General features: G+C 43.3%; 1 protein-coding gene across 1 annotated transcript; it reads left to right on the top strand.

Moving 5' to 3' along the window:
• Positions 1-5,867: 5,867 nt before the first annotated feature.
• CXCL11 (C-X-C motif chemokine ligand 11) lies at positions 5,868-9,560 on the top strand. Its single transcript, XM_081209418.1, has 4 exons — positions 5,868-6,022; positions 7,763-7,895; positions 8,133-8,205; positions 8,352-9,560. The coding sequence occupies exons 1-4, from the start codon at positions 5,962-5,964 to the stop codon at positions 8,373-8,375; spliced, it is 291 nt and encodes a 96-aa protein (XP_081065544.1). The 5' UTR covers positions 5,868-5,961; the 3' UTR covers positions 8,376-9,560.
• The last annotated feature ends 2,606 nt before the right edge of the window (positions 9,561-12,166 follow it).

The following is a 12,166-nucleotide window of genomic DNA, read 5'->3' as shown; positions in this document are numbered from 1 at the left end:
TAGAGGACCTGGGGGAGGTGGGGGTTAGTGTTTTCCTGACACAGAAACTTCACCAGGCAAAACTCAGTGGAAGGAGGAGCCCATAGATGTGGTGCCAGCACTGAGCAGACCCTTTCTCTGTAGCACAGCAGTAAGCTTACACTGAAGAGTTTAAGAGTACAGTGGTACCTTGGTTCTCAAACGGCTTAGTTGTCGAAGAAATCGGCTCCCAAGCGCCCCAAACTTGGAAGTAAGTGTTCTGCTTTGTGAACATTTTTTGGAAGCCAAATGTCCTATGCAGCTTCCGCTTGAGTGCAGAAATCTCCTGCAGCCAATCGGAAGTTGCAACTTGGTTTTTGAACCATTTCAGGAGTCGAATGGACTCCTGGAACGAGTTCAAGAACCAAAGTACCACTGTACAGGCCAGCAGAGACAGCCATTTTATCCAAGACTGTAGCTTCCCATAAACACTTGCAGATGCTGCAAGTGTCCCTATTTTCCAAGGACATCCCTGATTTAGAGAAGCCATCCCAGTTTCTGATTTCATCCCAGAATGTCCCACTTTTCCTTACGATGTCCCTACTTTCATTGGAGGAATGTTGGAGGGCATGGAGTTATCTGACCCCTAAGCCAACTGAAGGCAAGCCTGTGTAGGGAAGTTATTTTAAAATGCAGTACATGACATAAAATTTACTTTGCCAAAAATGTGTATATCAGGCAAAAGTACCGTATTTTTCGCCCCATAAGATGCACCTGACCATAAGACACACCTAGTTTTTAAAGGAGGAAAACACACACAAAAATATTCTGAATCAAATGTTGTGCAGTGGTACCTCGAGTTAAGTATGTACTTAATACGTTCCAGAGGTGCGTTCTTAACCTGAAACTGTTCTTAACCTGAAGCACCACTTTAGCTAATGGGGCCTCCCGCTGCTGCTGTGCTGCTGCCGCCGCACGATTTCTGTTCTCATCCTGAAGCAAAGTTCTTAACCCAAGGTACTATTTCTGGGTTAGCGGAGTCTGTAACCTGAAGTGTATGTAACCTGAAGCATCTGTAACCCGCTGTATAGGGAAGTTGTTTTAATGTTTAATGTTTCATTTTGCTTTTATATATGTTGGAAGCTGCCCAGAGTGGCTGGGGAGACCCAGTAAGATGTGTTGGGTATAAATATTAAAATTATCATCAGAGAAATGTTGGAAGGTATGCACTTGGGCATTAAAATCCCTACCTTATGGGGGGGGGGGGAATTCAAGACTCAGCTCATGTGTATATTGACTCTAAGGCTGCAATCCTATCCCAGGATTTGTTTGGGGGGTAATTCCTTCTCCGTTCAAAGAGAAAAATCCCTACATTTAAAATCTGCACCTGTTATGTTTTCCTGGGTGCTGGCAGGGGGTTGGACTCGATGGCCCTTGTGGTCTCTTCCAACTCTATGATTCTATGATTCTATGAAACATACGTGCAAGAAGTTGCATAAGACACAGACTGAAAATCTAAGAACAGGAAGATGCAATTCCTGTGGGTGCATTTTGTTCTTATTAATGCCTTTTCTGGCCAAATTTGAAAATGAGGTCGCTGGAAAGAGGAATCAGCCCTAGCGTTTTGTGTGTAGGCGTACCCTGAAATTCCTACGCCTCCTTTCTACCCCCAGCTTTTTAAATCCAGCTTCTCCCTCTGCTGCAACGACAACCTGCTTTTGCAAGGACTCGGACTTCCTTGTTCCAAAAGCAGTTGTTCCATGGAAGCGATGACATAATCTGGCAAATCTGGATTACCCAGATTGCAAAGAAGGACAGAAGTTACGGGCTGCGTACAATAGTAAGCTAATACTAATAACTATCTGATAGATAGATAGATGATAGATAGATAGATAGATAGATAGATAGATAGATAGATAGATAGATAGATGATAGATAGATAGATGATAGATAGATAGATAGATAGATAGATAGATAGATAGATAGATAGATAGATGATAGATAGATATAGATAGATAATTTATAACGGTCGGAGATCAGTTTATAAAACACACTTGGGGGTACAATCCCAGAAGGTAAACAAACATTTAAAACCATGTACAACAATAAACTTTGTACAATGAAAGACAAGCTGTGAAGCTTTGTGTATTCAGTAAATATGATGTCCGACACTGAACAGTGATTCCGGATACTGACTACTTCATAAACCCATCTTATTTCGAATGAATGTTTTACATGAGCACTGTTCCACAGCATTTGATATTTTCATTTACATACATTCATTCGAAATAAGATGGGTTTATGAAGCAATTCCATATCCTCCCACCACGGTGACGAAGAATTCTACGAAACAGTAGTCAGTCTCCAGAATCACTGTTCAGTGTTGGACATCATATTTGCAGAATACACAAAGCTTCACAGCTTGTCTTCCATCATACAAAGTTTGGTACCTTGCTTCATTTAAAGATTTTCAGAGACTTTGAGACTAAAGATTTCATTTTGTACTTGTTATGGTTTGAAGGAATTCTATAAAGATTGTCTATGACGTATGTATATGGTCATCGTGTTGCCCTAGACATTGCTGATGCCTTCTGGTCCTGGCTGTCTGCTTTGTTCTCCAGGCTCTCAGGGAGATGGATTTATTGGGGGGGGGGAGTATAATTCATTGCTTCCAACTGCCATCAGATCTGGCGCCAATTGAAATATACTCAGAGTCGCAAAGTGATTTCATGCTCTTTATTCAGCTCATAGTGGTGAGGAGGAATGAATGAATGAAAGTCCCCTCAAAGTATCTGCTTATATACATTATTTACACAATGGGCTGCACATGATTGGTTAATTCTGGAATTCTACTGTAAGCCAATCAGGTTGTGGATTTACTTATATCTGGAGCATGATTGGGTGGTTCCTGCCAACCAATCATACTGCTGCATTGTTCTTGGACCAATCAGACTGCTGCATTCTGAATCCTATTGTTCTAGGACCAATCAGACTGCTTCAATTTGGATCCTATTGTTCTAGGACCAATCAGACTGCTGCAGTTTGGATCCTATTCAACTCAGTACATAACACCAATGAAACTGATGAACCCACGTTCGTCACATTAGTAGGCCTGAGTATTTATTTATGGCATTTATATTCAATCTTTTTTATTCAAGGACCTCAAGGTGGCATACATGGTTCTCCCCCTCCTCATTTAATCCCCATGATGACCCTGTGAGGTAGACTAGGCTAAGAGGCAGTGACAGCCCCTTAGTCACCAATACCAAAAGCCACTATTGCCACCATTCATTTCCGTCTGGTAAGGGAATCAATAACAAACCTAGACAGCATCTTAAAAAGCAGAGACATCACCTTGCCAACAAAGGTCCATGTAGTTAAAGCTATGGTTTCCCCAGTAGTGATGTATGGAAGTGAGAGCTGGACCATAAAGAAGGCAGATCGCCGAAGAATTGATGCTTTTGAATGATGGTGCTGGAGGAGACTCTTGAGAGTCCCATGGACTGCAAGAAGATCAAACCGATCCATTCTGAAGGAAATCAGCCCTGAGTGCTCACCGGAAGGACAGATCGTGAAGCTGAGGCTCCAAGACTTTGGCCTTCTCATGAGAAGAGAAGAATCCCTGGGAAAGACCCTGATGTTGGGAAAGATGGAGGGTACAAGGAGAAGGGGGCGACAGAGGACGAGATGGTTGGATAGTGTTCTTGAAGCTACCAGCATGAGATTGACCAAACTGCGGGAGGCAGTGGAAGACAGGAGTGCCTGGCGTGCTCTGGTCCATGGGGTCATGAAGAGTCGGACATGACTAAACGACTAAACAACAACAACAAAGGGCTTATTATTATTATTATTATTATTATTATTATTATTATGGTTTTCGATGTTTTTCAGAGGTTTAGAGGGTGTCTACAAGCTTCTTAGACAGTGTTCCCCACTATTCACAATTTCACGCATTCGCAGGGTACCTGGGAACATAACCCAATTGTGTGAGGAGACGCCTGTATTAGGGTAAAGCCTGCATTTAAAATGCACATAACCGTAAAAATAACGTAAAATGCAGCACATGACATGAAATTTACTTTGCCAAAAAATGTGTTTATCAGGCAAAAGTAACTCAAAATGTGCACCCTAAGCAAAATTAGAACCAAAATGCTAACAAATATTCGCAGGGACTTTTTTTTTTTTTACTGCTCCCCTCACCAAAAAAAAACCCCTCCAAGATTGCAGACTTTGATGTGGAAATGTGTAAAACTGAACTCAAGATTGGAAAAATGGGAAATGGAAACTGAAATTGAAACTGACGGATTTGTCCATCCCTAGCAGGGCAACAGGCAAGTCTTGGCAGGGCACCAAAGGGGAAAATCCCCTTGTTTCACACACCCTTCTCTGTCCTCCCTCCAGGCAAGGTAGAGACATTAACCAGAGTTTAAGGACACGTTCAGCCAGGAATTCCCCTATTTAACTGTCCCGTTTCCTTTCAGATTAAGAAGCGCAATTATTGTAAAAGAGAAAAAAAAAATGCTCTCTTCAGGCAATTGCTTGATAACAATAAATATATTGAGAGGAGCTGATAAGGGCTGCATGTACTGTTCCTCTGCACATTCAGAGTTCATGTTTGCACAGAGACACACCTTTGCATCCACACCTAAATTGTGTATAGGCTTCTGTACATGCAAACAGTGGCCCTCTGTTTTCCACGGTACCACATTCGATGTGTGGGGGTCTATGTGCTTAGACCATGGGTAGGCAAACTAAGGCCCCGGGGCTGGATCTGGCCCAATCGCCTTCTAAATCCAGCCCACCGACGGTCCGGGAATCAGCGTGTTTTTACATGAGTAGAATGTGTCCTTTTATTTAAAATGCATCTCTGGGTTATTTGTGGGGCCTGCCTGGTGTTTTTAATGTGTGCTTTCATTTAAAATGCATCTCTGGGTTATTTGTGGGGCATAAGAATTTGTTCAATCCCCCCCCCAAAAAATATAGTCTGGCCCCCCACAAGGTCTGAGGGACAATGGACTGGCCCCCTGCTGAAAAGGTTTGCTGACCCCTGGCTTAGACTTTCTTCATTTAAAGTGCATTTCTACCTCCTGGGTGCAAAGGCAATACAGTAAACTCCTCTCTTTTTACATGAATAAACAGAAAGTAGCTGAAATGTTGAAACACTGTTTATTTATCAGATGGTAAACAGCACTCAAGACCTTTTATTGATGACATGAAGACTAGTTGTAATAATGAGTTTTTATTTGATGTGATTATTCTCCCTCTTTGCAGTTACGTTATTAGGTATTTTGCAGATTCCTGTCTTCATTTATATTTTTTACATACTTGCTATAGAATTATAATAATGAAAACTTCCTGGGGGGAAACTCTATGAAGTAGCTAAATAAATATTGCTTCTCTGGCCAGAATATTTATAGAACACCCTTCCAAAAAAAAATTCTCAGGCCACTTTACAGTTAAAATTCTAACCAAGTATTAGAAAGGCAGTAGTGATATATGTACAAGAAGCAGCAAGAGAAAATGGATGAATGAAGGACAAGCAACACAAAAAAGTAAATCAACAAGTACATTAGTATTTAGAGGATAAAAAGCAGGAAAGGTATAGAGCTAAGTGCTTGATTTACTTCAGCAAGTAAATTACTATTAAGAAAATGAAGAGCAAAAAGTAAACGTGGGAAGAAGTATGGAGCTAAGAGAAAAGTGATAGCTTTGAAGGAAAATTTGTCTGGAATGGTTAAAAACACACACACACACACACACACACACACACACACACACCATTCCATTATACTGGCACCTTTCTGGCAGTTAGGAGATGGAAAATGATTTATTTGAAGTTACAGTGGCGTGGGAAAGGAAAGTGAAAGGAGCAGGAATTTCCCCAGGGGATGTCAGAAGTGGATGAAGCTAGCCAATAAATACTGGCCCCAAAGCTCTCTGACTCCACCACACAGCACATTTCCTCCTCTCACAGCAGCCGCAGCAGGAGCAAGAGCAGCAAAGATGATCCAGAAGTCCTGCCTTGTAATCCTGATACTTGTCCTTTGCACAGCTCTCATACAAGGTAATATTATTTTGCCTTCTTTTCTTCCGTATGATATTACATTAACTTCGCTTCCTTTTCTTCCATATAACATTGCATTAATTGCATCTTCTCTGCTTCCACATTTTGCAATGCAATCATAATGTGGTAATAATGTTGACTAACGAGGAAAGCTCATAGAACAATAGAGCAACAAAGTAATGATAATGGGTGGTATTCAACTATTTTTTTTTACCATTGCAATTAATGGACCTGACTTAGTCGAGTTTATTGATTACAGTGGGTCCGTTTGGAGTAAAACCTAGGTGAATATCATACAATGCTGTCAAGCAGGGAAATTTGAGAGTACAATGTAATAATGACTATCACCACGATAGTGTTGCGTGTCAAAGTCCCCAAACCACCCGCCCAAATAATTCACAATTCACACAGAATTTTTGTTTAAGGTTTTTGGCATAATTTTGGCCACAACTTTATTAAAATACATAAAGGCAAGTAGTTGCTTAGGCATTGGTTACAACTATCTGTCCCCAAACCAGGGACAGAACTGACTTCCGGATTCCAGCAAAAGCCAGTAAGGGAAAACAATATTGGGGAGAAAATGGAGACGGGCACCATAGCGTCACCCCTCCCCGCATGCTCCCAGGGGCTTGCGCAGCCCAAGCCCCACGCCAGGGATTCGGACAAAAGCATGGCGAGCCCCTGGATTCCTTTAATGGAATTCACTTGCAGCAGCAGCAGCATTGCAGGGGCAGGCACAGCCAAACCTAACCTGCGAAATCAAAGATTTGTAGAGATGGAAGGGGCCCTGAGGGTCATCTAGTCCAACCCCCTGCAGTTCAGGAATCAATTACAGATGGACATCCAACCTTTGCTTAAAAACCTCCAAGGAAGGAGAGTCCACCACCTTCTGAGGGAGTCCATTCCACTGCAGAATAGCTCTTGCCATCAAAAAGTTATTCCTCATGTTTAGTCAGAACCCCCTTTCTGGTAACTTGAAGCCATTGGTTCGAGTCCTGCCCTCCAGAGCAGCAGAAAACAGTCTTCCATGTGACAGCCCTTGAGATATCTCCACTTAGTCTCCTTTTTTCCAGGATAAACATACCCAACTCCCTCAATCGTTCCTCGTAAGGTTTGGTTTCCAAACCCTTGATCGTCCTGGTCACACACATTCCAGCTTGTCATTATCTTTTAAAAATTGTGCGGCAGGGTTCATGTGAGAGTAAAATGGGAGCAAGGAGAACAATATATGCTGCGTTGAGTGCCAAGGAAGAAAGGTGTGATATACAGGCTTCAGGTTACAGACTCCGCTAACCCAGAAATAGTACCTCAGGTTAAGAACTTTGCTTCAGGATGAGAACAGAAATTGTGCTCCGGTGGCGCAGCGGCAGCGGGAGGCCCCATTAGCTAAAGTGGTGCTTCAGGTTAAGAACAGTTTCAGGTTAAGAACGGACCTCCGGAACGAATTAAGTACTTAACCCGAGGTACCACTGTAAATATAATTAAATCAATAGAAAACAAAGGGGGTTTTGGGGGGGGGAGCAATGTCATCTCCCCCCTCCTCCCAAAGAAAATCTCCAAGCGTTAAAAAGATTGTGGCTTACCACTTTCCCATTCGTTGCTCTGTCTGAAACACCCCGCTGAAGAGAAGGTTTCGAAGGAAAGCCTCCCCTCTCGCATCACACCCGCAACCCTGTAAAGTTATATTACGACTGAGCGTACCCGAACGTGTAACTCAAGGGTGACATTCTTCTGTCGCAGGAATGCCAACTACCAGCAGAGGGCGTTGCCTCTGTCGAACAAAAGGAATGATGCTGAGCTCTGTCCCTATTCAACGCGTTGCTGAAGTTGAATTTCACCGGCCCAGCAGCAGCTGTGATCAGGAGGAACTGGTGTAAGTAGTGGATGCTGGTTCTACTCCAGAAGCCTTAACATTTGTGTTAAGTTTCCTACTCGGGGTCAATGCTATTTTGCTACTCAATGCAATACAAGTAACTATATAAAACCCTAAGGAAGTTGTGTTGATCTAGAAGGGCAGGGCAAATGCCTTTATTTTGGAGCAGTCCAACTGCCACGGAAGGATAATAATAGTAGTCCTGTTTCTAATTTGCCCTCAATTGCTTCTTTGCAGAGTCACTTTCAAGAGAAATGAGCGCAAGAGGTGCCTGAATATTAATTTGGAGCAAGGCCGTCGTATAAAGGAAGTAAGTGAGACCAGAATAAGTACAGTGGGTTGGGATGAGACAAGATAACGGGGTGGCTGTGTTGGTGGGCTCCCGATACCTCATCCACTCTGGCCACAGATAAGCGTCTTGTACTCACCAGGTATTTTTCTTTGCTTCCCTTACAGGCAATTATGAAGAAGAGGAAATGAAGATTGTTAGAGACTGAGAGAGGAGAAGGCAGAGAAAATATACCATATTTTTTGCACCATAACACTCACTTCTTTCCTCCTAGAAAGTAAGGGGAAATGTCTGTGCGTGTTATGGAGCGAATGCCTACAGGTGGTGGTGGGGATCTGCTGCAGTCGTGAGCAGAGGATCCATGGTTCCCCTTCCTTCCCTCCTCCACGGCTTGCTTTGAAACAGCAAAGCGGGAGAAGAGCCGCTGAGTGGGGAGGAGAGAGGGACAGAGAGCCTGCTTGCTTTAAAGGAGCAAGGCGGGAGAGGAGAGGAGCCTTCTCCTCTTATACCGCTCTTCTGCATTATTAGCAGCATCCTTCTCCACCCACCCCACGCGTGTTCCTTGTCCCTTGAGCGCTTTTCCTTCCCTCCCCACTTAAAATGTGGTTACAAAGCACGGATCTACATGGATCCTCAGGATTTTTGCACTGGGTCACCCCAAATTCACCATCAGATCACATAGCATGTCCATGGCTACAGCTTGCACCAAAAAAATCACACACACACTGTTGCCTGGGGCCGCAGCATGAACCACAAAAATCATACACCCGCTGTTTCATTTAGAATTTTTTTTTTCTTGTTTTCCTCCTCTAAAAACCATGTGCTTGTTATGGTCGGGTGTGTGTTATAGAGCGAAAAATACGGTAATTGGGCATCTGGTTACTGAGGTAGAGAAGTCATGAGGTTCAAGCTTCTTTTGGACAAAGACATCAACCATTTCTCCTTCAGGAAGACCTCCTGACAACCTTCTAAAAGACTGACGTTCTGTGGACCACACAGTTTGAAAACTCCCTGACCTAAGTGTTTAATTGGCAGGATTCGGTCTAGGATAAAGCTGCCGAAATTTGAAAAGGAGCTTTTCCCATTTAGTTTCTTTCCCTCAACTTTCAGGTCAATAATTATGTGTTACCGCGGGAAGAAACAAAAAAAAACTAAGAAAGCTAGAGGACAAATAATTTCATATTGTAAAGCCCTGAATAGCTAAAAAAAATTATGTGAGTGGAAGACATTTGGTACTCATTGTTTCATTGTTAAACTTAAAAGAATAATGTTTTCTTGTTATCTTGTTGCTGTATTCTGCTCCTAGCCGGGTCTTGAATACAGGCTTGGCACCTGTACATTTGTAAATAAAAATATTTTTGTTTTGTAACAAATCAGCCAGTGTGTGTTCGTCCATTCGTTCTCTCTCTCCTCGAAAGTAAACCTACAGGAGCTGCCATTCAGCTCCCAAATCAAACTTCGGCAACACAAGTAACATTCACACTGAAGGAGGTGAGGACAGGTGACCCCACCTAAGCCCGAAGTCACCCCCCAACTAGGCTTCAAAACTGTCCAAAATTCCTTTTCTCTCTTCTAAAAATCCACAGCTAAAGTTTTCCTCACAAGATGCATAGGCAAAATGTTATTCTTTTATCAGTATGAGAGAGCTTCCAAAAGGCTAATGAATAGGCTCTGTCATTGCCAAGAATACTCAGGCCTGGGAACTGACTCTTATCTCATTCGGTTGTGTAACATCTTGAACACGCTGCGCGCAAGGCTCCTCGACCCCCATTGGCTTCTCACCCCCTTTCCTGGGAAGGGCGCCAAGAGTCCAAAAGAGTCCCAAGACAGGAGCTTTCTGTTCATGCTCAGGTGACGAGAACCTGCTCGTCATCAATAATCAGCCTCACGCCAAGTTGGATTCAAAGAGCCTAACAGCCAACATTTATTGTGTACAGTAGAAAACATAATCTCTGCCTCCAGCCTCTTGCCAGCAGCAGCTTCGACTCTTTTTGGAGAAAACACAACATTTTATCAACCTGCAGCTAAAAACAAATACCATACATGGGCATCACCCCACCATTAGGCTATGCTGTGTGAACCAATCATTAGTCTAGCATGAGGTGTTCACACGTTCATCATGCCTAGCACAGCCTGCCCTGCCAAAAGGTCAGGCTGCAGTAAATTTCCATCCACGCGCCCATCTTGCCACATGGGCACTAACAACCATTTCCCTACACTTAGGGGAACTCATGAGGCAGGACTCTTGAAGAGGAGGAGAAAGGGGAGGGAACTGGAGGGAATATATGCTCTGTGCAAATGGCTGTGAACTCATGCTTGTTTTATGAATCTATCACACTTGCTCCTTCTACCAGCCGGATGGTAGAAAAAAGCTATGTACAGTGGTACCTTGGGTTACATACACTTCAGGCTACATATGCTTCAGGTTACATACGCCTCAAGAAATAGTACCTGAGGTTAAGAACTTTGCTTCAGGAAGAGAACAGAAATCGTGCTCTGGCGGCGCGGCAGCAGCAGGAGGCCCCATTAGCTAAAGTGGTGCTTCAGGTTAAGAACAGTTTCAGGTGAAGAACGGACCTCCAGAACAAATTAAGTACTTAACCCGAGGTACCACTGTATTTAAAACACATGGATTCCCCCAACGAATGCTGGGAGTTGTGGCTTGCTAAAGGTCTTGGGAACTGTAACTTTGTGGAGGTAAACTACAGTTATCAGGATACTTTGTGCTTTAAATGACGGGGATTTGTGACATCAAATTCCCTACAAACACAGGAATGGGGATATTGTGTGGGGGAGAGAGAGAGGGAAGGACTCATTTCCTTCGTGTTTCAGACAAAATACAGTTTATGTCCCAGAAACCCACATGCCTCTAATTCCCAGTTCCATGCATACTTGGCTGGAAAGCCCATCTACTAAGATGATATGCTTTGAACTGCAAGGCATGTGTCTTTAATTGCAATTACTAAGCAATAAAGTAGGCCCTGGTATTCAGGAAGGTTAGCACCATATAACCTGACTGATATATATACATATAGGGCCATCATGGTGTTATGGCTGGGCTTAGGGTAGAGATACCCAGATGCAAACCTTCAAACCAGGAAGCTCACTTAAGCCTCTTTCTCTCAGTCATGTTTGAGCTTCCTAGAGGAATGTGTTACGCAAATTACGGGGGGGGGGGGACATCTTTAAAGTTAAATGTTACACATATTATGCCTGAATGTATCCTTTCAACTTGACAGCTCAGGGAAGTTACCTAGCTTTAAAAAAATAATATAAAATCATCTCCTTTGCCAGTTTCCTCCATTCCAAAGCTATTTTCCCCTTGAAAAAGGACTCCAGGAAGTGTCCAGAGGTGACAATTGCTGGGCTCATTGCTAGCCAAATCTCATCACCTGACTTGCCTCAGGCTTTAGACATGCAAAGGAAGTTCTATTGTACTTAAGACATATTTGTCTATGCTAATCTTATACCCGAGTCTTCCCCTGCCATGTCTGCCTATGCTAATCTTGTACCAAGGACTTGTGTGGACATGTTTGCCAAGGTTAACCCCTCCCCTTTTGTGACATGTGATGTAGCAATGATGTAGCAATGATGCTGTACGAACTGTATTCTAGGATAGGGTGGGAAAGTTTTAAAAGTCTTTGTCACCCCATCCTCGGGGTTCAAATTTGCTCTTTGAACCTATTGCGCAATAAACTTTGGTCTACAGCTATTTGCTCCGGTTGGTGGCTGGACTCCTTCCTTTATTCCGCAGGGACCCGCGGGCTCTGCCCGACGAGCTGGGTGACTGAGCAGCCTCGCACCTAGATTTTTCCGTAAGAAATGTGAAAAATAGGCCTTTTGGATCAAAGCAGCATCCTGCTTTGCCAGAGAGATGCCCCCAGAAAGCCCACAAGCTTTCTCTGTCCCAATATTCAAGGCCATTCTGCCTCTGGAAATGGTGCTTCTGCTTTGCAATTATAGCCAATAGCCATTGACAGAA

The sequence above is a fragment of the Podarcis bocagei genome (genome assembly GCF_964188305.1).
Source record: "Podarcis bocagei genome assembly, chromosome: 9".
Classification (NCBI taxonomy): Eukaryota; Metazoa; Chordata; class Lepidosauria; order Squamata; family Lacertidae; genus Podarcis; species Podarcis bocagei.
This window is presented reverse-complemented; position numbering and strand designations above follow the sequence as displayed.

Bases quoted from the DNA above. Each gene is read 5' to 3' on its own strand.
- CXCL11 (XM_081209418.1), top strand. From the start codon at position 5,962: ATGATCCAGAAGTCCTGCCTTGTAATCCTGATACTTGTCCTTTGCACA. The intron at 6,023-7,762 runs GTAATATTATTT...CTTCTGTCGCAG, and splicing joins TTGCACAGCTCTCATACAAG to GAATGCCAACTACCAGCAGA. The intron at 7,896-8,132 runs GTAAGTAGTGGA...GCTTCTTTGCAG, and splicing joins TGTGATCAGGAGGAACTGGT to AGTCACTTTCAAGAGAAATG.